Source organism: Peromyscus eremicus, chromosome 22, assembly GCF_949786415.1.
Source record: "Peromyscus eremicus chromosome 22, PerEre_H2_v1, whole genome shotgun sequence".
Classification (NCBI taxonomy): domain Eukaryota; kingdom Metazoa; phylum Chordata; class Mammalia; order Rodentia; family Cricetidae; genus Peromyscus; species Peromyscus eremicus.
The window spans coordinates 22,941,589-22,968,306 of NC_081437.1; the positions used below are offsets into that span (position 1 = coordinate 22,941,589).

The window sequence follows — 26,718 nt, forward strand, 5'->3', positions numbered from 1 at the left end:
GACTGAGTGACCCTGACTCACTCAGGAACTGGTGGCTTTCTTGAGCAAGAAGAGCAGGGGGTCACTGCTTTCAGGGGAAGGTGGGTCAGCGAAGGTGTGGGGCTCACTTGTCACTAGGAAGGTCCCTGCGAACCCTGCTCTTCGTGTTCTGGCTTGAGACCTTCTTCCAGATAGTGATACAGTCTCTAAACTAGCGTGTGGGAGAGACACCACACACACGTGGCTCAGGGTGGGAGGGGAGGTCTGGACAGATCTACAGACAGTGTCGTCTCTCCCTCTGTGGCTTAGCAGTGACCCTGGCCCTCCTCCTAGAGACGCAGGATTCAGAAGTGGAACACCAGACCCTAGAGAGAGAACTTCTGGTCCTTTATGTCTGGCCCATATTTGTTCTTGCTCAGCCTTAAAAAAACATTGACTTTAGCAGGGGGTGGATATGATATGGGGCACATGTGGAGGTCACAGGTCAACTGAGAGGTCTTTTTCTCCAGTGTGTGGGTTCCAGAAATCGAACTCAGGTCATTAGACTTGGTCAATGCCTGTACCTACTGAGAAATCTAGCCACACACCTCCCTCTCCCTTGTTAAGGACAGGCCCTCATGTACACTAGGCTAGCCTCAAATTCACTGTCATCAACGGTGACCTTGAACTCCTCTGATGCTCTTGCCTGTACATCCAACGTGCTGGGATTAGGGGAGAACACCACCATTCCAAGTTTATGAGGTGCTGGGGGGTCAACTCAGGGTCTCGTGTGTGCTAAGCTCTGTACTAACTGAACTATGTCACCCTTGGATAGCCCATTATGTCATCCTAGGAGGGCAGCTGAAGAGGCAAGAGGCAAGAGGCGGCTGCTGTGCCGGGCCCAGGCCTGCCTTAGGATTAGGACACGAGAGTGTGTGATTCTGGTCCACGACTACCTTAGTGAAGCCATTTCAAGGATGCTATATTTGGTTAGAAACTGAGACAGGCGTGGACTGGAGAAATCCCAGTGGTGGGACTGGAGTTCAGATCCCAACACTCACAACCATCTGTCAGCCCAACTCCAAGGGAATCAGTGCCCTCTTCCGGCCTCCACAGGCACACATGTGCAGAACATTTACACAGACACATGCATGCAGATGCACACACAAACACAAATAAATAAAAAAGGGAAAAAGTTGTGAGAAACAGATGCGCCTAAAAAGAATCCACATGCCGCAGTAATTTGGAACACCAGCGAACCAGTCTGCAGAGAAATCTTAGGGTAACCGACAAAGTCACCACCACTGGGCATCTTTGACCCCCAACTCCACATGTCAGCCTCACCCCGGATGTGAGCAATAGTAATTGGTCTTTTTCTCTATCCCACACACAACTTGTCTTTTTGGGGTCCAACATACACTGGAATTGGACGGATCTTTTTTATTGATATTCTTTAGCCCTCCTTCCAATGAGGGCTGAAAGGTTTGAGTGTTCCTAGGCCCTGATCCCACATGAGTACAAAAGAAATGGTAGAGAGGATACAGAGAGGATGCCAAGCCCACGACACACCGTGGCTGGAGTCTTCCAAGTACAGTCTGTCCCCAGCACATTTCATGGCCCTGTGTTAAGAACAAATACACGGGGATCGGCCTACGTGAGGTGTCATGAAGAATGGAGGCAGCAGGCACTGGTGGCTGGGCCGCAGCCAGTCCACAGGACCGCGGCTGAGAATGGCCGTGGGGACGGGGCTGAAGTCCCAGGGGAGCCACAAACCTCAAATGCACTCCCACCTTTCCCAAGCTGTCTTATGGATAGGGTGTCAATGCCAATGCCCGAGGTACCAGAAGACGGTGTGACCAGCCTCCCAGAGGTGTACTGCTAAGAAATGAGGCTGGTGCCAGAGGTCCCTGGAACACAAAGTTGCAACAAAGGAGGACTAACTGGTCCACCAGCTCTCGGGACAGGAGCCACCTTGCTTAGTGATCGGGGTCTCGGTAAAGTCAATCAGCAAGGGCTCAGGGACCTCCTTTGGCAAGTACCCAGGCACGCACTGGAAAAAGATTTTAGGAAACGCCTGCCGCCACAGCCTGAGGTCTCATGTGGATAAGAGATGGGAAGGGAGCTAGAGCCAGATAGAACAGTGGAAGGTTCTGTGTGGACAGGCTCAGTTGCATACCCAGGGCAGAGATGCTGCCCTTTCTAGGATGGATGTTGTCATATCGCTTCTGAAGCAGGGATTGTTTTTAAGAACAGGAGTCAAGTCAGGATCAGAGTCAGGACAGGGCTACTTGCTTCTCTCTTCAACATGTCCGGTGGGCTGCGTGGCAGGTGACGGTCACTGTGCTAGCACCTGGTGGTACAAACAGTGGCAGTTGGAACCTTATTAGGAATAACCACCGGTAATTGAAAGCACGCTGCCTCTATGTAAGAGTGTAAGTAGCGTGGTTGATGCTATGAGGAGACTTCCCAATAATGACCCATCTGAAGTACCGTATATGCCTTAAATATATATATATATAACACATGTATATATGTGTGTATGTTATATAATACATATATAACATATCACACATATGCACGTGTGTATATGAGGGTAGGCTCTTGCGCCACGGCATGTGTGCAGAGATCAGAGGACACTCTGTAGGAGTCAGGTCTTTACTTTGCACCACGTGGGTCCCAGAGGTGAAACTCAGGCTTGGTGGCCATCGTCTTTACCGGCTGAGCCATCTCTCCGGCTTCTCTGATCCTGCAACCACTGCTGTTTCTCCATTTACATACCTCACTCGCCTTTACGGGTCCTTACTAATCCTCACTGTCTTCATCTTCCATCTCAATTTTCTGGGGTGCTCCTGGGGTGGAATTATAACACGCTTGCATGTCTATAGCAACAACTGTCTCCATTTCTTTAGTGTACAGATGAGAAAAGTAACCTCGCAGTTCCTCGTTGGCAATCACCAGGTGGCAAGGTGTGAACTTCGGCCAACGTACCATTTTAGACTTTTAACTCTCTGGGGTGGGAACCATCTCAAACAATGTATTCCCCCCCAACCCCCAAGGCTGGAGATGGAATCCAGGGCCTTCCACGTGCTAGGCAAGTGCTCTATCCCTAGCTCATCCTTCTAGTTGCAATAAAACCACATCTGCGAACTTGTCTTCAGCTGTTTCCTTTCCAAGGCCTGTTTCCCCCAGTCCCTGGATCGGAAAAGGCCGGGGCAACACCACAACAGTCAGTCTGTAGTGTCAGGGACACCGGCTGCCTTCTCAGTCTCTCTTGACCCCAATGTGAGACTTGAAACGTTCACATTTCAGGGCTAACCGCCCGCCCGTCTCACGGGCCTTTCTCGCCGGTCCCGCACTCTGCCACACCTTACCCCAATCCCTGCCCCTGCTCCCCACCTGATCTCTTTGGCTGCGAACAGACGTTCGGTTGCTGACAATAGACATTCTGCTGCTGCTTCTTGGTGACTTCCTCGGGGGGTGGACTGAGTGCTCCGCAGCAAAAGCAGCAGCAGCAGCAGCAGCAGCAGCACGTCAGAAGGCAGCAGAGGATGACGAGTGTCTGCAAGACAGGAGAGAGGCCATGGTCTCCCTGTTCCTTTTGTTGTTCCGTGCAGGTCCCCCTCCATCCTCACACCCAGAAAGTGACAACAGAAGCATGTGTCTTGAGAAGAAGGCAGCCCTCCCTTCCTTCCTGTATTGACACAGACAGGATCTTACTGTGTAGCCCAGGCTACCCAGTGCCTCCCAAGGGCTGGGCTCGGAGGTGTGTGCTACCACAGCTGGCTTGTTCTTATTTTATGTGTGGGTGTTCTGTCTTTGTGTATGTCTGTGCATGCCTGGTGCCCGCAGAAGCCAGACAATGGCTCTGGATCCTCTGGGACAGGAGTTATGGAATGTGAGCTACCACATGAGTGCTGAGAATCAAACCCAGGTCCTCTAAAAGAGCATAAAATGCTTCCCACTGTGTTGTGGAATATTATTTTAAGGTGTGCTATATTTGTTTATGCTGTGGAACATTCATTTAGTGATGCAAAGGTGTGTTGCATTCTTTTATGTTGCATTGGCTTAACTCTGTGAAGCTGTCTTTGCCTGTCTAAAACACCTGATTGGTCTAATAAAGAGCTAAATGGCCAATAGCGAGGCAGGAGAAAGGATAGGCAGGGTTGACAGGCAGAGAGAATAAAGAGGACGGAAATGTGGAAGAAGGGATCAAGGAACAAGAAGAGAAGAGAAGGACATCAGGGTCCAGCCACCCAGCCACTCAGCTACAGCCAGCAACAGAGTAAGAAAGTAAGATATACAGAAATAGAAAAAGGTAAAAGGCAGAGGCAAAAGATAGATGGGATAATTTAAGAAAAGCTGGCAAGAAACAAGCCAAGCTAAGGCCGGGCATTTATAAGAAAGAATAAGCCTCCATGTATTTATTTTGAGAGCTGGGTGACGGGCCTCCCAAAAGAGTAAAGAGTAAAAACAACCAAAACACAACTGTGAGCCCTCTCTCTAGCCCCCTCCAACTCCTTCCTTCCTTCCTTCCTTTTTGAGGGAATAGGAAGAATGGTGTACCTTGAACCAACAACTGTTTGCTATAAAATAGTATCTGACGCCTTCTTCACCAAAATGATCAAGCAGGTATATTCCTAGTGAGCCATGCTGGTCGTAGATCTTCTTCTTGGTAGGGTCACTGAGCACAGCATGGGCTGTGTTGATCTCTTTGAAGAACTCTCCTGCTTGAGTGTCCCCTGGATTCTTGTCTGGATGATATTTCAAGGCCAGTTTCCTATCCAGGTAACACCCAAAGGACAGTGGGGAGGGCAGGAGGTGACTGGGGTAAGAGGGTTAGGATGGACGGCAGAGCTAGGTCTTTAGATGACGCAAGGGCTACAGGAGATGAGCTACAAAGGATGGAGGCAAGGTCTACATGTCTTCCAGTGTCAGTGAAGAAGGGGTGGCCTTTTTTGGCCCAAGAAAAGCTTCTTAGGATTTAAAAAAAAAAAAAAAAAAAAAAAAAAAAGAGGGTCCAATAATGGTCAAGGGGCTGGGGGGAAATACCAGGGTTGAATGAAGGTGAGAGTCTGAACCTGTAGGCTCTTTTGATCTCTTCAGGCTGGGCACCTTTCTTCAGCTCTAGCACTGCATAGAGGCTGGTTCCAGTCTGGGATAGCCGCCGGGCTGTGTCATCTGCGTGAGGCATGCTCTGCGCCAAGAGGACAAAGTTACAAAGGCAGTAGTCAGTGGCTCCCGTGACTTGAATCGGAAGAACGCAAACGCGAAGGAGGATACACCTTCCCCTCACATTTCCCGGTGTCCTCCGTGGACCTCACAGTCTAGAGAGGTAGGTCTAAGATAACAAAAAGGCTGATTTTGTCCAAAGCTCCTTTACCTGAAGTAAACAGCCCTGACACCTGCCCAAGCTTGGTGCCTGGGTTTGAAAGACCAGGGTAACCCAGCCAGAACAAAGCCCACCTGTGGGGGTGAGGTGGGTGGGGGGGGTGGGAGAGTGGTCAGGTTCAGGTTCAGGACCCCAGCAGGGCCCGAGGCCAAAGACTTGCTTTCCCCTCAGCCTCCAACCATCTCACCTCTACCCCTCAGAGCCCACACTGGTGAGGACAGGAGGACTCCCTGGACAGAGGGAAGCCTACAAGGAGCTGCTGCAGGGGGTACACTCTGAGTGATCAGGTCCCAAAGGATGGGGCTGAGGCCTGGGGGCCCCAGGAGGAACCAGGGCAACCACATGTGTTGAGACAACCTAGCCTTGTGTCGACTCCTCCACCTGGCTCTTTACGTCAGAATTGGTCTATTAAGCCAGGTAGACCTCACACACGTTTCCTTCGTCCTGGGGGGTGCGAAGCTCCATTTTGCCGCTGGTTCCGTGGCCCAACTGCGCGTGCGCACTTTGTAGGTGCAGGGAGTCGTTTTTTTTTTTTTTTTTTTTGGCACTGCCCAGCAGAACCCTGGGGGGAGAGCTCGGTACCGGGCCTGGGACTTATTTGGCACCAGAAGCCTGACCCTCGGGCCCCGGGCTGGGCAGTTACTTCCAGCCCCCAGGGCAGAGGCACAGCCCTTCCACATCATCCCTTTTCTCCAGGGAGAGTCCATGATCATCCCGATCACCGTCATGGCTCTTCAACTCACTCAGGAAAAAACGGTGGGCTTGGTGACCCGGCGGATGAGAGGTACGGGCAGGGATCGTCCTCACGAGTCGTCACTCGGTCCGTTTTTATTTTCCCCTGACCTCTCGAAGCTTGTCTACAAACGTTGAGACTCACCTCACATGTCAGATGTTGGGGAAAGTCAGTCCTCCGCCCCTCGGGAGGGTCTCATCGAGGCACTTACCCCGGCCAACTGTAACAGATCGTTGGCACCCTCCCTTAAAAAAGACGTTTTTGGGTCCTTTCCGAAAGCGCCTTCGCTACCGTGCTTCCGTAATAAGGAGATAACCACAATGTAATGATATAATCTAGATTGCGTGTGGAGTTGTTACTTGATGGAATATTCACCCTTTTCAGGAAAATGCTCACAGACGGCCTGGAACAGATTTCTGATTTTTTTGTCTAAGGATGGAGTAGTGGAAATGGAGCTATCGAGTCCAACGGAAAGGAAAAAATTTAAACGTTTATGTGGTGTGTGTGTGTGTGTGTGTGTGTGAGAGAGAGAGAGACAGAGAGACAGAGAGACAGAGAGAGACACACACAGAGAGAAAGAGAAACAGAGAGAGAGACAAAGACAGAGAGAGAGACACAGAGAGAGAGAGACACAGAGAGAGACAGAGAGAGAGACAGAGAGACACAGAGAGAGAGACAGAGAGACACAGAGACAGAGAGAGACACAGAGAGACACAGAGAGAGACAGAAAGAGAGAGACAGAGAGAGAGACAGAGAGAGAGAAAGAGAGGCAGAGAGAGAGACAGAGAGAGAGACAGAGAGAGACAGAGAGAGAGACAGAGAGAGAGAGACAGAGACACAGAGAGAGAGAGAGACAGAGACACAGAGAGAGAGAGACAGAGAGAGAGAGGCTTGTGGAGGTCAGAGGACAACTTGTGAGATCAGTTCCCCCCTTCTGTTAGGCAGGTCCCAGGGATTGAACTCAGGTGACCATGCTTGGTGACAGGCACCTTCACCCAGTGAACCATCTAACTGACCCTGAATATACATATTTTTCCACTCCCCTTTTTTTTTTTTTAAAGATTTATTTATTTTGTGTGTATGGGTGCTTTGCCTGCACGTATGTCTGTGTACCTTTACATAGGTTCCAGGATTAAACTCAGCTCATCGGGCTTTTTTTGTAGTAAGTGTTTTGTTTTGTTTTTTAGATTTTTTTTTTTTTTTTGAGACATGGAACTCTCTCTGTAGACCAGGCTGGCCTCGAACCCACAGAGATCCACCTACCTCCGCTTGGATTAAAGGTGTGTGTAACCACTGCCTGGCTGTGGCAAGTGTTCGATCCACTGTGTTATCTTGCTGGCCCCAAACTGACTAATTTTTAGAAGCTCTTAGTCCATATCATTAGCTTTCTTATCTGAGGGGTTCCGAAGGTACCATTTTACACCCCCTCCCCCCCTACAGACATGGGAAGGGACGCTTGTGTCTACCTGGCGGGACTTCTTGTCATCCCTCACAGGAGGCAGTATTTGTGGTGTTGGCTTCGTTTGCTGAGGAGAGAGCTCTCAGTGCCTCCCGGACCATGTCATTGGATGAGCTTTCTTCAATAACCCCTGTCCATCACTCCTTCTACAGCTTTTAGTCTTTAGTATAGCAGTTGCTGCAGTTCACTGTCTCTCCTAGGGTCTAAGCCCTAAGCCAATACTCACCCCTGAAATGTCGGTCACCTAGGCAAACTGAGTCTATATGTAAAAAACCTACTCACCAAGCCCGTGGGATTGGGCCAGAGGAGTTTTGAGGTTACCCAACTCAATGGGAAAGGCTGAAGCTGACCACGTTAGTGTGTGTGTGTTTTTGGTGTGTGTGTGTGTGTGTGTGTGTGTGTGTGTGTGTGTGTGTGTGTGGCGGGGGAGAGGGGGACGACCAGGCACTAGAAGCAGAGTGAACTTACAATGGATTTCTTACCTCAATTTCCCAGGCCAGTCTGGCTCTACCCCTGCCTCTTCCTCCGGTCTCATTGGGAACCATGGTCCTGCTTGCTCTGGGATTTGTTCCCCTTCTTTTCTGTCTCTTCTTTGTGAAGACGCTGTGTTTCCTCTGTCTGGAGGGTTCCCATGCCTGACATCTCATCCTCCAAAGGTCTCAGGTGCACGCTTCCTCAGACAGGCTGTTAAACTGGGTTCTCCTTCTCCCTCCTTACGTCATAACCTTCACCGTAATCAGTGTATTGTCTTAGGGTTTCTATCGCTACAACAAAACACCATGACCAAAAGGCAAGTTGAGGAGGAAAGGCTTTATTAAGGCTTACATGTCAGCATTGCTGTTCATCACTGAAGGAAGGCAGGACAGGAGCTCAAACAGGGCAGGATCCCAGAGGCAGGAGCTGATGCAGAGGCCGGAGCTGATGCAGAGGCCATGGAGGATGCTGCTTACTGGCTTGCTCCTCATGGCTTGCTCAGCCTGCTTTCTTATAGAACCCAGGACCACCAGCCCAGCGATGGAACCACCCACCATGGGCTGGACCCTCCCCCATGGATCACTAATTGAGAGAATGCCTTACAGCTGGATCTCAAGGAGGCATCTCCTCAGCTGAGGTTCCTTCCTCTGATGACTCTAGCTTGTGTCAAGCTGACACACAAAACCAGCCAGGTCATGTATATGTATCATTATTTTCATATTCATTTCCTTAATGTCTGACTTTCTCGGGTGACAGTGCCCACAGGGCAGGAACCTTGTTGGTTTGTATCGCCAGTACCTACAGCTACGCCTGGCTCATAGCTCACAGAGACCCGCCTGGCTCTGCCTCCCGAGTGCTGGGATTAAAGGCGTGCGCCGCCACTACCGCCAGGCTCATTATTTCTGTCTTAGTATTCCTCAGCTCTTAATACAGTTCCTGGGATACTGGACCTGTTCAATGAGTGCCGGCTGGTCAAATGAAAGAGCACTCTGACCTTGGCCACGCCCCTTAGAGATGGCATGATCACATCCCTGCTTTACAGAGGTGAGCCCTGGGAAGGACATCTTGCCAGAGGATCCAGAGTGTTACTTTTTTTTTTTTTTTTTTTTTTTTTTTTTTTTTTTTTTTTTGGAGACAGGGTTTCTCTATGTTGTTTTGGTGCCTGTCCTGGATCTCGCTCTGTAGACCAGGCTGACCTCAAACTTACAGAGCTCTGCCTGGCTCTGCCTCCTGAGTGAGTGCTGGGATTAAAGGCGTGTGCCACCACCGCCCGGCACAGAATACTACTTCTTATCCATCATGCCCTCTGACATTCGAGTTCATCTCCGTTGCCCTTGAAAGAGCCTTTCATTCCTGTGAAGCCCTGCTCTGAATGAGAAGATGCTGCAGATAGGCAGCTGCAGAGCCTTGGGATAGAGCAGGCCAGAGGGCCTGGCATGCTGTGACCTGAGGCTTCTAGGCTCTGCTTTCCAGAAAACACAGCTCTTTTGATGGTTTCTCACGAGCAGGTTTTTTTTTCTCACCCATCACTCTAGTAGGCTGAGCATGCAAGTCAGCCTTTAGATCTCAGAATCTCCATTCTGGCTCTGATTTTAACAAGCTGTGTGAACAGATCCCTTTGCCTCTAAATTTCTTCTTATGCTGCTGTAAAAACCTGAGCTATCCCACAGGACTGATTCCAAAACTTTAATTAAATCTAGTTGCAAAAAAAAAAAAAAAAAAAGAAGAAGAAGAAGAAGAATCCCAGCACCTCGGAGGCAGAGGCAGGCAGATCTCTGAGGCCAGCCTGGTCTACAGAGCAAGTTCCAGAACAGAAACTCTGTCTTGAAATACCTAAATATTAATGATAATAATAATAATAATAATAATAATAATAATAATAGGAAAAGAAACAACAAAATAACCTTGTCAATGAATGATTACAGGTTAAAATTTCTTGAGTTCTTTGTCTTCCCATAATGCCTTGAGTCAATGAGCTCACTGTATCCCCACAGCCATTTGGTCCTTTCTGAAGAAACCGTGAAGCATCCCTTGTTTATCCACAAACAAAAAAACACTAGTCATAGAACTGGAATACACACATACACAAGACAGCAAACACTGACATATTTATACCTAAAATACCATGCTCTGGAACATATGTAATTGCAGACAGAGAGAGATCATAATTTGTCACATCTAACAAGCAGGTTCTAGAATTACAGTTTTAGAGCTGGAAAGGACTATGGAGATTTAACCCCAACCTGTTCATCTCATTTCCTAACTGAAGCAGTTATTTCTGGAAGAGAAGGACTGAGCTGCTGAGGGTCACCCAGTGGTGTCCAAACTCAGTCTCCTGACCCCAAGTTAGGGTCTATGCAATGGCTGCCCGTTATGGTTTCTGCCCTGTGTTAGTCAGGATGCTTTCTCTAGAGGAGTGTGGTGGTGGTGGTGGTGGTAGTGCATGTCTTTAATCCCAGCACTCGGGAGGCAGAGGCAGGTGGATCTCTGTGAGTTTGAGGCCAGCCTGGTCTACAGAGTGAGTTCGAAGCCAGCCAGGGCTGTTATACAGAAACTCTGTCTTGAAAAACAAACAAACAAAGATATTGAAATCTTTGATACCCAGTGCAGTTTGTACTCTCATTTTATACTCCAAAACCACAGGTGGGGTGGCCAAGCAAGCAGGATTTTACAGAGTGGCAGTGATTGGGTTGCTAAGGGCAACGACCCATTCCCATTGTTTCAGCTGTTCCTCCAGGTCATTCTGTTTCAGGTACAGTGAAGCCAGGCTTGATAAATAATAGGTAGTACAAGCAGTGCTGTGAGGGAACCACTGATAAATCAGTATCCAATGATTGGTCTTTTCTACTTTATTCTACTTCACGACGATCCTAACATTGGCTGTCTCGGGATGCAAAGTCTAAGAATCCAGTTGAGTCCACGAGGCTGGATGTCTCAGCTGGTCTTCAGTATACACCAGAATCCCAAAAAAGTAGGTTCTACTGCCAGTGAAGGAATGGACTTGCCAGAGAGAGAGAGGGCAAGCAGATAAAGAGCAAGAGCTTCCTTCTTCCACGTCATTTTATAGCTGCCACTAGAAGGTTTGGTCCAGGGTTAAGAGGATCTTCCCATCTCAAGAGATCCAGATTTAGGGTGGGTCTTTCTCACTTCAAATGATTCAGTCAAGGAAAATTCCTCCTCTGGAAGAAAGTTAAAAATAAGTAAATAAAAACCAAGAAAGAAAAAAAAGAAAAAGAAAAATTCCTCACAGGTGTGCTACCCAGCAGCTTGGGTTTTAGTGAATTCTAAATGTAGTCAAGTTGACAATCGAGAGTAGCCACCACATATCCAATTAAAAACTCTACATCTAGCGGCTAGAGAGACGGCTCAGTGGTTAAGAGTGCTTGCTGCTCTGGGGTTGGAGATTTAGCTCAGTGGTAGAGCGCTTGCCTAGCAAGCGCAAGGCCCTGGGTTCGGTCCTCAGCTCCAGGAGGGGAAAAAAAGAGTGCTTGCTGCTCTTCCAGAGTCCCGAGTTTGGTTCTCGGCAGTTCTGTTGGGAAATTCATGACCCCTTGTAAGTCCAGCTCCACAGAATCTGACGCCCTCTTCTGGCCTCCGTGGCCACCTGCATACATGTGGCGAATACACACATACACATAAATAAAATCTACCTCTAGAGACAGACCAAAGCTGTGGATATTCATGTTCTCTCGTGGGTGATGATGTCTGTCTTCCCCTTCCGACTCCCAGAAGGCATGTGCACTCCAGGGGACAGGAAATCCCATCAGCCCAGCTTTGTCCCTCTGTCCTCCCAAAGCCAGACAGCTCAGGCTAGGAGGCCGAGGGTTTCCAGTCAGAGTGACCGCTTCAAGTCTCTGCGCTCTGTGACCCCAGCCATGGTATATCTGAGGCAAGGGTAACAGCGTGCCTGCTTCATCCAAGGGGACGACAGCTTCTACCTCTTTGGGTTGTTGTTTTGACTGAATTCTTTTTTTTTTTTTTTTCTCCAAGACAGAGTTTCTCTGTGTAGTTTTTGGTGCCTGTCCTGGATCTCGCTCTGTAGATCAGGCTGGCCTCGAACCCACAAGAGATCTGCCTGGCTCTGCCTCCCGAGTGCTGGGACTACAGGCGTGTGCCCCCACTGCCTGGCTTATTTTTATTATTATTGTTGTTACTATCATTGTAATGATTCTGTCCTGTCTCCTTCGGACTTCAAAAACAAAGAAGTTGCTTTCCATCTTAAAGAAAGAAAGAAAGAAAGAAAGAAAGAAAGAAAGAAAGAAAGAAAGAAAGGAAGGAAGGAAGGAAGGAAGAAAGGAAGAAAGAAAGGAAGGAAGGAAGGAAGGAAGGAAGGAAGGAAGGAAGGAAGGAAGGAAGAAAAAAATCAAAGACTCTTCTCTGAGATTTGCTTATTGTCCCTGGTGTCTTTCTACCCCCTTTATGTGTCCTTCTCCCAGGTCCTTAGAACAGAGTGTTTCAGGCTGGCAATGAATTCTGCACCTCAAGACCAGCTTACTCTCTCCAAACTCAGTGTCTTCCATCGCCTTAACATAGTCCCCCAGTCATCTAACAAGTCTCTACCACATTCCAGCTGTTCCTCAGCTGTTTTCTGCTCTTGTTCCATGAATCTCATGAAATCCCTACTTAATTAATTATCATCAATTAGATCCCCAGGAACTGGAGTTAGAGATGGTTGTGAACCGTTACGTGGTGCTGGGAATCAAACCCGGGTCCTCTGCAGGAGTAACAAGTGTTCTTAACCACCGAACCATTCCTCCAGTCCTCCAAATCCTTCTTAATAGATGTTTTTACACGTGTATGGATGCCTGAGGATGCCACAGAGGGCATTGGACCCCTGGAGCTGGAGTTACAGGCAGCTGTGAGCTGCCTGATGTGGGTGCTGGGAACCAAACTCTGGCCTTCTGTAAGAGCTGTAGATGTTCTCAGCAGGGACCATCTCTCCAGTCCCCAAAGTCCTTGTCTCATTGACCAGTCTCAGCCTCGAGAGACACCCATTAGCTCCTGTAACACGTGTTTATTGAGTGCTATTATGTCTGGCTGGTCTAGATGCCAGGGATAAAGACAAAACTCTTAGGGCCCCTCGGGGCGGCTCAGTGGGTTAAGGTGCCTGTTGCCAAGCCCGATGACCTGAGTACAGTTCTGGGCGCCCACACGGAGGAAGGATAGAGCTGACTCCTATACCAACTCTACCCTCGACCTGTGCACAGTGGCACACGTGTGTCCAAATACATACACACAATAAATATACACATTTAACATATGTGTGTATACACATATGCGCTCCAAAGCTCATGTTCTTTTTTGGAGCATTTTGTTTAATTTTTTAAGATTTACTTTTAATCTTTATTCATGTGTATGTGTGTATGCATCTGTGTGGGTATGTGCACATGAGTGAACACAGGTGTCCCAAGAGACCAGAAGAAGGCACCAGACCCACTGGAAATAGAGTTCCAGAAGCTGTGAGCTGTCTGATGTGGGTGCTGGACTGAACTCAGGTCCTCTGGAAGAGCAGCAAGCACTCTTAACCACGGAGCCATCTCCTCTTCATCCCAGCCCCCATTTTTTTTTTTTTTTTGAAACAAGGTCTCACTGTGTAGCCCTAGGCTGGTTTTGAACTTGTAGAGATCCATCTGAGTACTGGGATTAAAGGCAAAAAAGCTTTGGGTTTTTTTTGTTGTTGTTGTTTTGTTTTGTTTTTTAGTTTTAGTTTTGGGGACAGGATCTCACTATATAACCCTGGCTATCCTGGAACTCACTATATAGGCCAGGCTGGTCTCAAACTCACAGAGATCTACTTGTCTCTGCCTCCAGAGTGCTGGTATCAAAGGTGTGTGCCACTGTATCTAGCTAAAAAAAAAAAAAAAACAAAAAAAAACAAACTTCTTTTCTTTTGTTTTGGTTTCTTGAGCTAAAAGCCATTTTTTATGTTTATTTGTTTTGTGTGCATGTGTTTACATGTGTGCGTGTGTTCACATGTGTGCATGCACCTCTGTGTTGGTGTGGAGGTGAGGGGACAACTGGTAGCATTTGGTTTTCTCCTTTGGTCATGTGGGTCAGGGATTGGATTCATGGTGTCAAGTTTGGCGGCAAGTACTTTTAGCAGCTGAGCCAATATTCTGGTCCTGTTTTGTTTTACTTTTAAACGAGACAGGATTGCTATCTGCAGCCCAGTGTGGCCTTGAACACTGTGTAACCCAGGCTGTCCTAAAATTCTTAATTCTCCTGCCTCAGCCTCCTGAGTGCTAAGATTACAAGCAAATGCCACCACATCTAGCTTGGAGCTTACCTTCTGATGGGCAAAAATGGGAAAAAAATAAGTAAAAGGGTGTAGGCTAGTTAGCCGGTCTTGTAGCTCCATAGTGATGGTAGAGTACTTTCCACGCATGCACAGGCCCTGGGTTTAGTCCCTATGGCTGCAATAAAAAGGGATGAGGAAATAGGTCATTGGCCCATCTGACAGAGTCCACTACGGTTAGAGATATGGACAAGTGCAAATGTCCTGTGGCAGGGGTGTGCCTGGCATATTGTAGCCTTGTGGGACTCACATGAGGCCAGAGTTGGGGAAGTGGAGCAGGGGAGTGGTACATGAGGCTGGTGTCGGGCTTGTAGGCCAGCACAAGGATTTCAACCTGTACTTGATCTAAGAGAGAAAATGACTAGTCAGGTGGTGGTGGTGGTGGTGGCGGCGGCGGCGGCGGCGGCGGCGGCGGCGGCGGCGGCGCACGCCTTTAATCCCAGCACTCGGGAGGCAGAGGCAGGTGGATCTCTGTGGGTTCGAGGACAACCTGGTCTACAGAGTGAGTTCAGGACAGCCAGGACTACATGGAGAAACCCTGGGGGTAAAAAAGATTGGGAAGACGAGGAGGAGGCAACAAGAAGAGAGAAGACAGGCAGTCAGCAAAGTAGGAGAGAAAAGAGAATGATGTCCCGGGAGCCAGGTGAAGAATCAGTAGTCCTTTGACAATTACAGTTGGGGGGGGGGGTAGGCAATAAGGAAGAAAAAGTAGCATGCCAGGAGAGTGTTGAGTGTGTGACCTGACCTAGTTAAGAGCCCCGGGAAGACTCCCTGGGGCAGAGGAGACATTTCAGCTTCAGGCTCTCCTGTTCTCTTTATTACCCACTAAAAGCCCGCCTCCTCTGCCCCGCTGCTGTTTGGAATGGCTTAACTGAGAGCCATGTGGCAGCCGCTAGTGGGATGCTGGGGCGCAGCATGCTTAGATTGCAAATTTTGCCTGTGCCCAGCTTTAATCCTGACTTCATTGCCTCCTCTCCCAATGGGAGCTGCTCCAGGGTGGATTTTTAACCTGGATACCCCTGCAGCTTCTTCCAGGCTGTTCTAACAGAAGCCCTCTGAAATCTGGCCCTGAATTGTCCTCCTGGGGACAAGACTTTGGGACTAAGAGGTGACCAGTGAGTCCGTCACCTTAGGGAAGATTGCTAGAGGCAGAGCACGGCCAGGTAGTAGGACATGTGGATGAGTCGATATCGCACTGATTTTGCAAAGGACCATAGAAAAGAACTCTAGAAATCATTAGGAGAGGAGCCTTGTCTATCTCCTTCAGCGCCAATCCCTAGCAAGGGCGGCCGTGGAGAGGGTGGTAGGAGGTGCTGTGTTGAGTAAACTTGACAGTTCCATGAGGGACACCAGCTTAAGACTGGCCTTCCCACATCCTCTCCGGGTGCAGCATGATTCCCCCAGGTCTGTCGTTCATAAGGACCCTGTGCAAAATTGTGGTAGGGCCTCTTGGTGACTCCCGGAGAAGCAGGCACAAACACGGGTTTTACTGGCAACCTTTCCTTACGTAGGTTCCCAAGCGGAGGCAACTGTTGGTCTTCCCACTGCCGGCACTCCGGGCTTCTGGAGGCGGCGCGTTCGGCAGCCAGACACTCAGAGAGGCTGTCATCCATCCTCTCCGACGTTCCTTTCACTTCCAGGCCTGCCGGCTTCCCACCCGGTGGCGGGTCGGGCACGTGCCAATATCCGCGCCCCCTCCTGGGCAGTCGGGGATGCTCTGCACGCTGCGGGCTGCCCAGGAAGGGAAATCCCAGAGGAAGCCATTGTTGTCACGTCCCCTGCTGTCGTCATCGGCCTAGGCGTGCCTAGGAGCCGGTTCCCCCTTCTGGAGCTCGCCCTGGCCACTGGGGGCGACCCCGGTCTCTGGAGTGCAGGATGGCTCTTTGCCCGCCCCCCAGCACCAGCGCAATTGGAATCAGGGGAACCCCAGGGCAGGCAGAGAGTTTAGAAAACCGACGGCCCCGGGTGGCTTAGCTGAACAGGGACATGATTTCCACCCTGGCTCTGACGTGGGCCAGCGAGGTGACCTTGGCCCGGGGCTTCCCCTCGGTTTGTCCTGAGACAAGAACTGAGGCCCTCAAGACTGTAGGGGAGATTGGGAGGCGAGAGCCCCCTTTGGCCCAGGCACGGGTGCAGAGGAAAGTGGCCTCGGGCGCGCGTGGGCGGAGGCCCGCACCAAAGGCATGCAGACCCTTTTCTGCTCCGCTTCGCCACTCACTACCATCCCTTCGCGCATGCCACCCCGCAAACCTGGCGCCAGCCTAGCCGCACTCTCCCCCGCCGGAACAGCCAGCCCGCTGCCCTGCCGGTTTTGCCTAATCCGTTTTAAGCCTCACCTCCTCCGCGAAGCTCTCCCGGGTTAACCCCATCACTTCCAGACACTGGCGTGCTCACGCTTTCTTTGATTTTTCATTTTTGTTTGGTTTGGTTTGCTTTTTTGGAAGTGCACACGCGATCTCATTGTTTGGAACAAGCCTGTTGAGGGCAGGTGTCGATCCCCGGGACCTTGAATTCAGAAGGCTCGCTGTGTTCCAAAGGACGCGGTTGGTGGGTTTACTGCCCGGGCTAAGCACCCCACAGCTGAGAATGCACAACCCAATTCCTCCCCTTTTCATCCCACAGTGGCGGCAGGTGTGTGGAGTAGAGAGCACTGAACGTCTGAGGTTTCGACTCGAGCTTTGGCCGCCGACGGCTGTAAGTCACTCCTTTCTCTGGGCTTAGTCTTCCCCCAAATGAGCACACCAGGCGGTGTTACAGTACGTGGGCAAGCAAGGAGTCACGTGCTGGCAGGCTGACCAAGCAGCCTCCCTCAGTAAACAGTGGCTGGTGACCCTGAGAGGTGACAGTGCACCTCCGGCTGCCCCAGCCTCTGTGAGGGATCGGAACCCACTCTCTTCAGCTGCCAGCCCGGCGGCGGCGTGGTAATCTGATCCCGATGGGAAAAGGATGGGGCATTTGTTCCAGGTCACATGACCTTGCGTGGGTCTAGGACTTAGTTTACGTATCTGGGAAGTGGGGATAATATATGGGTTGAAGGACAGCAGAAAGGTTTTTGTTACCCGAAGTCGCCGTATAAAAATAAATGGTAATTAGCGGTACAGTGCTTGGGAGCAGATTTTGCTCATGAATTCCTATTCCAGAGCCTCCACAGTGGGATTTCTGGCTGGAGTCCTTGGAGTTGTTTGGGAATGTGTCACCGCTCACCCCAGATTCTCTCTGTTTCTCTCCAGATCGATTTGGCACCTGTTTCTGCCTCCGCGTGGGGGCCAGAGCCACAAAGTGATTGGGTGGTGGGACGACGCCCCTAAGCCCTCATGCATAGGGTAGTGTCCCTTCCAAAAGTTTGGTGCCAGAGGGGTCCCTGGGTGAGAAGAGCCAGGCCAGGAACCTGGTGGGCGGGACTCGGGCAAGGGCGGGGCTGGGGAGATGGAGCGCGGGCTAGAACCCCAGTGTCAGGGCACCGTGGTGGTTCCCCCACCCCACCCCACGATTTGGCGCGCGGGGGGGGGGGGGGGGACCCGGTGGATGGGTCTCTGGATTTAGGGGCGGGTCCTGGAGGCGGCGGGTCTTAAGTGTGGGAGAGAGAAAGAGGGAGAGACTCCGGAGCCTGGAGGCGGGGTTTGGGGAGCTCGCCCCACGTGGGGCGGGGCTCCCGCTGCCGCGGGCTCTGCAGTTCGGACTCCGAGCGCCACAGTCGCCGCAGTTCCCTCCACTCTGGTGGCCCCACGGCCCTGCGGGGAGTCCGGGTGGTCCTCGGGCCGCTCGGATTTGGCACAAGGCCGGCCCCGCCTCTCCCCCTCGGTGCGGCCTAGACGGCCGGGGCAGCGGGGACATGGAGCCGTCTCCGGCCACCGGAGGCTCGGAGACCACCCGCCTCGTGAGTGCGGGAGACCGTAGCAGCGCCGGCGGCGGCGGCGGCGGCGGCGGCCTGCGATTGAAGAGGTAGGACAGACTTGGGCTGGCTCCCGGCCCGGGGCCACCGGACTCGTGCCATCGGTCCATTTCGTTGTCTCCCTCAGCGCCGGCCCGGCCCGCCTCCCCAGCGCCCCGGGGTCCCCAGACTTCGCGAGCCGATCGGCCGGCCGCAGCCCGCCCCCGCCCCCGTCCCGCCTCTGTCCGACACCCCATTTTCTCGAGGCCAGGTGCAGCAAGTCCCCTGCCGCGGCGCCCCAAGCCGCCCGACCCCTGCGCCGCCTCCGCCGCGGCCGGCGGGGGCTACGAGCGAGCGAGCGGCCGCCGCTCCGTCGGACCGAGCGGGCCAGCTACGGCGATGTCCGCATTGCCCCTTGAGCCTCGCCTCCCGGCCTCGGAACCCCGGCTTTAGGCCTCGGGCTCGGGGCCCCCCATCCAGCGGCGGCCAGTGGTGGGCACCGGCTCCGGGGATCGGCTCGGGCTCAGCGGGCGGCCGCGAGGAAGCGAGGGGGCGGCGAGGAAGGAGCAGGTGCGGGCTGGGCGGCGGGGGGTATTCCCGGCTCCGCACAGACGGGGCCGGGGGCGGCGAGGTGTGAAATGAGGCGCCGAGCGGCCGGGACAGCGGGCCGGGGGCGGCGGCAGAACCTCCCCCGCACCCTGCGGGCCTCCCGCGCCCGCCGCCCGCCGCCGCCGGCTCCGTCTGCCCTGCCATCTCGGAGCGGCCACGGCGACAGGCCCTCCCTGGCCACCTCCGCTGGCCATTTTGTCTGGCCGTCCGTTTGTCTCTGGAATTTGACAGGGTCTCTGGCTTTCTGTTCTTCCATCTCCCTCCATCTATTTCTCTCCCAGCCCTCTCCTTTTGTCTCCGTTGTGATCTTCTGTGTGTTTCCAGTTCTTTCCTTGGGAGGGGGGCCTTGAACCTGAGTGGGTGGGGGAATGGGGTCAGAACGAAGGAAGGATTCTTTCCGCAGGGGACTGCAGTGGTGGGCAGCTGTGGGGCTCCAGCTGGGGCCCTGGCATCGCTCCCGATACCCTTTGGCTTTGCATCAGCCCCTCTTACTTGCCTAAGGAATACCCCAGGCCTCACTGTTTGCCCCCACGTTATATCGTTTTGTTGTTTGTTGGGGGATTTCAGAAGGCCAGGGAGAGAAACAGCCTCCAGCCCTGGACAAAATGCAGCCACCCTCCGCACCCCAGCAGAGGCCCCTTTAGTGCCCACTTGATACGAAACAAAAGGGCAGCCTGTTGATGGGTGGCTGCAGCCGTGGCTGGTCGTGTTGCGTCTTACAAGCTTGAGGAAGGCGGCTGGCTACAGACTCCGAACTGCCCAGCATCTGTTTCCTCTTCAGATTGCCTCTTCATCCCCTGGACCATTTTCATCCTCATATGACCATTAGTCACCAGATCCTGCGGGATTTTCCGAGGCCCTGCCTGTTTACCTGACCCTCCTCTGATGCTGTGCCTGGCAGAGCATCCGGGCAGACCCATTCTAGACTCTTCTATGCCCTCTTTCCCGCACTCCACCATCAAGGTCATTTCAACCTGAAGATATGTGCACGGTCCACCAGTGGACCCTTCCCTCGAGCGCCTTTCCTCCGCCCTTCTAACACCGCACTTACACTCCAAGCTGCATACCTTGTCATTGTAATTCCACCTGTCAGGAGCATCTTCTAAGGCGTGTGTCTTCCTCTGATGCCCTCTACATCCCCATTAAAGTCAGTCACTCCCTCCCCTGGGCCCCAAAGTGATTTGTTTAGAACCCCCCCCAGCCTCTCCCTGGTAGAAGCCATGTTATGCATTTGTCTCCCACCAGACTGGGGTCCCTTGTGTTGGCTACCGCTTGCCATTCCTCGTGGAACAAACAGGGAGGGTCTCTAAAGCCACCGTCATCGCCCTGCCTGTCTCTTGTGGGGACACCAGAATTATGCACACTCATTCTCAGGCTAGGAAGGGGCTTTTCATTTAAGAAATACACCTGCCTTTCCACTCCTGAGCTTTCCCCATAACCGCTGGATACCCCCAACCTCGGCTCACCCCTTCAGCACTGGTCTCCGCAGTCAGGTGGCTGCCAGTGCCCCTTCCCGTCTCCTGCTGGGATCATTTTCCCACAGGGATAATGTTACTCCTGTATTTCAGGACTGTCTTCTGGGTTGAGGTCCTTTAATCTGTCCTTAACTTGCTGGGGTACCGGAAAGACAGTGGGGGCCGTGAGGATTGGGCTAGAGCAGATCCTAAACACAGTCAGTTGGAGTCCTGCCTGTGGCATCCCTGGGTAAGGCTCCATCCCTATTGTCAAGGGATGTGTGAGCATCCTGGGCTTCAGGTAACATGGGCTGGACTCCAAATCCATTGCTGTCACTACCACCCCAGATGTAGCTGGCAGGAAACCCCCCTCCTGTGACAACCCTGCTTGTTCCCCTGGTCTGTGTTCAGGGCTAACCTTCAACTCTCGATCCTCCTGCCTCAACTTCCCATGTGCTGGGACTGCAGACATGCGTCATCACGCCAGTTTCCACTCCCCTTTCAAAGCACCTCACCTATATCTCCTGGCTTGAGAGGAAAGGATGATAGATAGGATTTGGGGACCGAGGCACTGGGGCAAAGCTAAGAGAGATGCATGAAGTCGGTTTGTGGATACCATGCTCTCATACCAACTTGCTTTCGTGTTCCTCTGGTGCTTTGACTGTCTCTGTCACCCCCCCCCCATTTTCAAGGCCTTTCTCATGTGGTTTCTGTGATCTCCTCACTAGAGCTCATTTGAGAGTGCCAGAATTGCTCCAGCAGCAACATCCGCCTTCTGCTGTGTGCCATCGTGTCTAGTCCGCATTTGTTCCATTCACCAAGAACTCACGTCATTCAGGAAGAGTGGCCGCTGGTTTTCCGTTCCTGGGGTGCCTCTCGTAGTGTAGGATTTGGTCAGTATCTAGTCCCACCTGCTGGCTGTGCGGCTCCCACCGGGGCTCTCCCTTCGGAGCCTTGCATTTCACGTCCATCCGTTAAAACATTAAACTTTACTTTGCAGCTATGGGAGTCTGTGGCCCTGTGTGTGGAAGGAGAGAGAGCCCGGGTTTGAGTGTTCATTTGAGCCCCCACATGCCCGCAAAGCTCCGGGCGTGATTGGGTCTAGCAAAGGGGCAGAGATGGGCCCATCTGCTCAGGCAGGCACCGGGTCTGTCAGCCAGGGATTGACCAGGTCAGTTCTGCGGTCGAGCTCGAGGGTGAACCTGTCTCCCGCCTCAGTCTTTTCACAGAGCCCTCAGAGCCCCTTCCTGAGGAGCCCAAGCTTGAGGGGATGGCCCACCGCCATTGCCATAAGAACGCCCAGGCGCTGTCAGGCCTCTCTCCCGAGAAGCAGCAGGCCCGGAGGCAACTGTATGCTGCCTCTGCTGTGTGCTTAATCTTCATGGCCGGGGAGGTGGTTGGTAAGTGGGGGGACGCCCCTCCAGTCCATATTCTGTACTTCCTAGGCCAGGCAAGCTGGGAGGGGCATGGGGAGGGGCACGGGGGCGGGGAGGGGGGGGGATTCAGGATGAACCAGCATGGCGTTTGTGGACCAGGCTCTGTGTGAACTGGCATTTTAAGAACCCTATTCTCTTGTTATGAAAATCAAATATATTACTATGGAAAGACTAGAAAAAAATTACCTGTAATCAGATGGGTGGTGGCGCACGCCTTTAATCCCAGCACTTGGGAGGCAGAGACAGGTGGATCTCTGTGAGTTCCAGGACAGCCAGGGCTACACCAAGAAACCCTGTCTTGAAAAACTGAAAAACTGAAAAATAAAATAAATCCTTGTAATCTTATCACCCGAGAAAACCCCGGTCTCCTTTTGGTGTGTCCCCACCCCACCCCCCACCCCCCACCCCCCACTTTCTTTTCCACACCTCACATACTGCACATTTCCTAGGTGGGTATTTGGCACACAGCTTGGCCATTATGACCGATGCCGCTCACTTGCTGGCAGATGTAGGCAGCATGGTAGCCAGCCTCTTCTCCCTCTGGCTCTCCTCTCGGCCAGCCACCCGAACCATGACCTTTGGCTGGCACCGCTCCGGTAAAGCCCTGCATGACTCAGTGCCCACCCCGACCCCCCAGCCCTGCCCGTGCCTCAGGGCCCTGACCCGTCTTCCCCCGCAGAGACTCTGGGGGCTTTGGCCTCTGTGATCTCCCTCTGGATGGTCACTGGCGTCCTGCTGTACCTGGCCTTCAACCGCCTGCTGCATAGTGACTACCATATCGAGGCGGGCGCCATGCTGCTGACCGCGAGCATCGCTGTCTGCGCCAATATGCTGTATGTCCCAGTGTGGAGTGGGCACCAAGTGGGGTCTAGAGTGAGAGCAAGGGCCTTCTTCCAGGATAGTAGAGCTTCTCTGGGGGTACCTGGGAGAGAGACAGTCAGCCGGGAGACACTTGCTGAGGGCTTACTGGATACTAGCCCTATTTTTATCAGTGTGGTCTTATCTGAGTCTATCAATCCATAAACACTAGTTTACTTCCCAGTATCCTGTAAGAGATATGCCAGGGGACCAACTGACTATTCACATAGCAGGGCCAGGGCCCGAATCCCCACCTCTGGCCCCATGTCCAGTATCTTTTGCCCCTAATAGCATAACTTCTCTCTGTGAGGTAGTGCTAGCTTTCTGGGATGGGAAATGGGTGGAGGTGGGTGCCGGAGGGGAGGCCAAGAACAGGCCATCATCCGGCTGAACCTCTCTCCTTCTCCTTCAGAATGGCCTTTGTGCTGCACCAGACTGGGCCTTCCCACAACCATGGATCTAGGGGTAGAGGGTATGCACCACTGGAGGAGGGGCAAGAACAGGCCAACATCCGGCTGAACCTCTCTCCTTCTCCTTCAGAATGGCCTTTGTGCTGCACCAGACTGGGCCTTCCCACAGCCATGGATCTAGGGGTAGAGGGTATGCACCACTGGAGGAGGGGCAAGGATACCCCCTGTCCCTGGGAAATACCAGCGTCCGGGCTGCCTTTGTGCATGTACTGGGAGATCTCCTTCAGAGCCTGGGGGTCCTGGTTGCCTCCATCCTCATCTACTTCAAGGTACTGTATGGAGGCTACTCAGTCTCCCCTCCCTATTCTGCATCCCACCTCCCTTTTCCTGGTACCCTCTGACTTATTCACTTCAGCTTCTAGCTTCGCAGAGCCTCTCCCAACTCTGGGTCATGTCTCCTTCCCCCTCCGCGAGAGTCTCAGGATCCCTTCAGGTTGTTTGCCAAGACGGCCCTAGAGCCTTCTCTAAGATGTGTTGCTCTCTCTACAGCCTCAGTACAAGGCGGCTGACCCAATCAGTACTTTCTTCTTCTCTATCTGTGCCCTTGGATCCACAGCCCCTACCCTTCGAGACGTGCTCCGCATCCTCATGGAAGGTGAATTCAACATTGATGCTCCCGCCCCGGGGCTCCCTTGGCATCCACCCCCTTCTCCAAAACTGGGAGAAAGCTGGTTCAGGAGGGCTATTGGGAGAAAGAGGCCTGGGGTCAACAGGGTGGGGGAGAATGGGACTGGGAGAGTGGAGTCTGGGGGGGGGGGGGCTGCTCCTGGACGGGCCCTGGCGGCAACACGGTGGCATTGGTTGCAGGTGCCCCTCCCAGCGTGGGGTTTGAACCTGTAAGGGACACACTGCTGTCAGTGCCGGGAGTCCGAGCGACCCATGATCTCCACCTGTGGGCCCTGACGCTTACTTATCATGTCGCCTCTGCACACCTGGCTATTGGTGAGTCAAGGCTAACCCAGCCCCTCTGCTTCCACCTGTGGCGATAGCCGGGCGTGGCGAGGCATTGTTTGTTCGAGACCAAGTCTCACTATGTAGCCCAGGCTGTCCCTAAGATCCTCCTGCCTCAGCCTCCTGAGTGCTGGGATCTCACGTATGAAATACTCTGCCTGTTTTGGTTTTCTTGATCTCTCTCTGTCTCTCTGACACACATTCGTGTGCATATACTCATGCACACACATACTCTGGAGACAAGGAGGCCTGGGCACTGCAATACCGTTTCTGAAGCCGCATGGGGACCTGGTACCTTTAAAATGTTACCAGTACCTGCAGGACGTAGTTTGGTGATTGTGGCAGGCTCCACACAGCAGGGTATCACATTGCTATTTAAAGTGGTGATTATGAAGCCTGTATGGCAACTAGGGAAAATGTTTGTGGTATAATGCTTGAGGGAAAAAAAGCTGAATATAAATTATATCTACATTATGATTCAACTATTAAAATATATATACAGTGACTCATGAGCTGACAAAGGGTTTTTGAGTCTCTCCCAGATGTGAGAAGCAATCAGAGGCATGCAATTTGGATGCCAAAAATATCATAACTTGTGGGATGTTGGATGGTAACTCGAGAGGGACAGTGGGGCAGAATACTTAACATCTGGCTTGTCCTGGAAAGACGGTGGTGTGGCTGCTGAACTATCAAGCCGCATATTGATGCTCAAAGGCAGAAAGGACTGGGTAACTGGGCACAGTCTGATGTTAGCGCGGCCCATTGGAGTGAGTCTCCCTCACGTTTTCTTTACAATTTTACGCTGTTCATATAATGCAGTGATGCAGGAGGAAAATGAAAAGCCCTATTCAGTCCTTTGGGGTTGTCCTGTGCTCGGGCCCCTTCACTCCTTATCACAGCCCTCGGCTGTGCCCGGCTCCCCAGAGACTGAGCCGCGCCTCTTATCACCCTCCCACAGACTCCACCGCTGACCCTGAAGCTGTCCTGGCGGAAGCCTCATCGCGGCTCTATTCCCGGTTTGGATTCTCCAGCTGCACCCTGCAGGTGGAGCAATACCAGCCTGAGATGGCCCGGTGTTCGCACTGCCGGGAACCCACCCAAGCCTGAGCCTCAGCCCCGCCCTGGCCCCACTGCCAGACCCAGACTCAGCCACCATGGACCCTCAGCACCTGCCTCCCCATCACAGAAGGGACCATCTTCTCTCCACCTTCCACCTGCCAACTGCCCCAGCCCCAGCCCCTGTGGTCAAGACCAAAGTGTGTGTGTATGAGAGGAAGTCGGGGGAGGGGGGGATCAGACTGAATAGTTGTAAACAGTTTAGGGGTGTGGGGTGTGGGAGCCCCACCATCCGCGCTCCACATGGCCTTGGAGAGTCATGCTTTCTGTGAAATTCATGTGTCCTTGTGGCAGGCTGGCTGGCTAGCTGGGGACATCTGCCTGTCTGTGTGCTGTTCGTGTGCCTATGCCTGGGGAGGTCATCGGGGCCCCTCCCCACGTGATCCTTGCTCTGTCTATGCAGGGGCCCCAAAGCCTGCACTTTGTTCCTGTGTCCTACCCTGTGGTTTTGTCTGTTGTGTATGTGTGTTCTTTGGTGCTGTGGCCTTGTGTGTCTTTGTACCTGTGTGGCTGTGCTGGTCTCTGAGTCTGCTCTACCTGTGTATCCATTAAGGGGTCTGTCTGTCCATCCCTCTGTTGGTGCTGTATCCTTGGCTTCCCCCTAGTGGGGGGGAGGACCCCACTGCAGCTCCACCAATAAACTTGTATCTAACTGCATGTCTGGGCTCTGACTCCTCGGAGGTGGGATCCGGAGTGACCGCCCGCAGCCCTCCCGGCCCCTCGAAGCCCCTCAGCTTCTGTCCCTGTCCTCGGATAGAGTCGGATGGAGGCCATCAGCCTCTCCCAGCTTTTCAGCCCCGGCTTTTGACTTGGAAGAGTCCCTTTGTGAGCAGGGCAGGGCTGCAGGAGGCGATCCTGGAGAACATTCACACTTAAGAGCAGGCCAGGTTACTCTCCTGTTAGTTACAGGGCCCGTGTGGGCTTGGCCTTGTGCTGTGTCTGCAGGGCTGGGAAAGACAGCAAGTCCTGTGTCCGGGTGTGGGTGTTTATGAATACCAGGGCTTTTCTTCACTCTTACTCTCCTGTCTTAAAAACCATACATTTCAAAGACTCTTACAAATCTCTCTCTCTTCTCTGTCTCTCTCTTTTTGTTTTTCAAGACAGGGTTTCTCTGTGCAGCCCTGGCTGTCCTGGAACTCATTCTGTAGACCAGGCTGGCCTTGAACTCAGAGATCCACCTGCCTCTGCCTCTTGAGTGCTGGGATTAAAGGCATGGGCTACCTGTCTCATTTTTTAAAACAGTCTCATGTAGTCCAGGCTGGCCTTGAACTCGCTGTGTAGCCAGGTGTAACCTTAAACATGTCTCCACCTCCTGAGCACTAAGATTGCAAGCATGGGCTACTACAAGTTTTGTGAGGTGCTTGCTAGGAGTTAAAACCAGGGCTTCATGTGTGTGAGGCAAGAATTCTATTAACTGAGACAGACAGACAGACAGACACACAGACACACACATACACACACACAACACACACACACACACACACACACACACACACACACACACGCGCGCGCGCGCGCGGCGGGGGGGGGGGTGCGGGTCTCAACTTGAACTCTTAATCCTGTCTCTGCCTCCCAAGTGCTAGGATTATAGTCTTGAGCCACCATATCCTGCTAACTCTTAAAAAAGCAAACTCTCTACACTTTG

At 52.5% G+C, this 26,718-nt stretch overlaps 2 protein-coding genes across 9 annotated transcripts; one reads left to right on the forward strand and one right to left on the reverse strand.

The window, feature by feature from the left end:
- Window positions 1-1,383: 1,383 nt before the first annotated feature.
- Dnajc5g (DnaJ heat shock protein family (Hsp40) member C5 gamma) lies at window positions 1,384-5,871 on the reverse strand. Of its 3 annotated transcripts, XM_059248666.1 has the most exons (6): window positions 5,741-5,871; window positions 5,008-5,152; window positions 4,522-4,709; window positions 3,355-3,517; window positions 2,737-2,807; window positions 2,197-2,308 (listed from the first exon to the last, which is right to left on the reverse strand). In XM_059248666.1, exons 2-5 carry the CDS (start codon window positions 5,147-5,149, stop codon window positions 2,761-2,763), a joined length of 540 nt encoding a protein of 179 aa, XP_059104649.1. In that variant the 5' UTR covers window positions 5,150-5,152; window positions 5,741-5,871; the 3' UTR covers window positions 2,197-2,308; window positions 2,737-2,760. The 3 variants fall into 3 exon arrangements, with proteins under 3 accessions (XP_059104648.1, XP_059104647.1, XP_059104649.1); XM_059248665.1 differs by lacking the exon at window positions 2,737-2,807 and having other exon boundaries at window positions 1,384-2,308; window positions 4,522-4,735; window positions 5,037-5,152; XM_059248664.1 differs by lacking the exon at window positions 2,737-2,807 and having other exon boundaries at window positions 1,384-2,308.
- A 36-nt stretch (window positions 5,872-5,907) lies between these two features.
- On the forward strand, window positions 5,908-25,730 carry Slc30a3 (solute carrier family 30 member 3). Of its 6 annotated transcripts, none has more exons than XM_059248670.1 (12): window positions 5,909-6,131; window positions 16,931-17,002; window positions 17,539-17,631; window positions 20,971-21,135; window positions 21,461-21,642; window positions 22,128-22,274; window positions 22,358-22,511; window positions 22,949-23,008; window positions 23,077-23,275; window positions 23,496-23,601; window positions 23,814-23,948; window positions 24,916-25,730. In XM_059248670.1, exons 5-12 carry the CDS (start codon window positions 21,513-21,515, stop codon window positions 25,062-25,064), a joined length of 1,080 nt encoding a protein of 359 aa, XP_059104653.1. In that variant the 5' UTR covers window positions 5,909-6,131; window positions 16,931-17,002; window positions 17,539-17,631; window positions 20,971-21,135; window positions 21,461-21,512; the 3' UTR covers window positions 25,065-25,730. The 6 variants fall into 6 exon arrangements, with proteins under 6 accessions (XP_059104655.1, XP_059104654.1, XP_059104653.1 ...); XM_059248669.1 differs by lacking the exon at window positions 17,539-17,631 and adding an exon at window positions 20,357-20,492; XM_059248667.1 differs by lacking the exon at window positions 17,539-17,631.
- The last annotated feature ends 988 nt before the right edge of the window (window positions 25,731-26,718 follow it).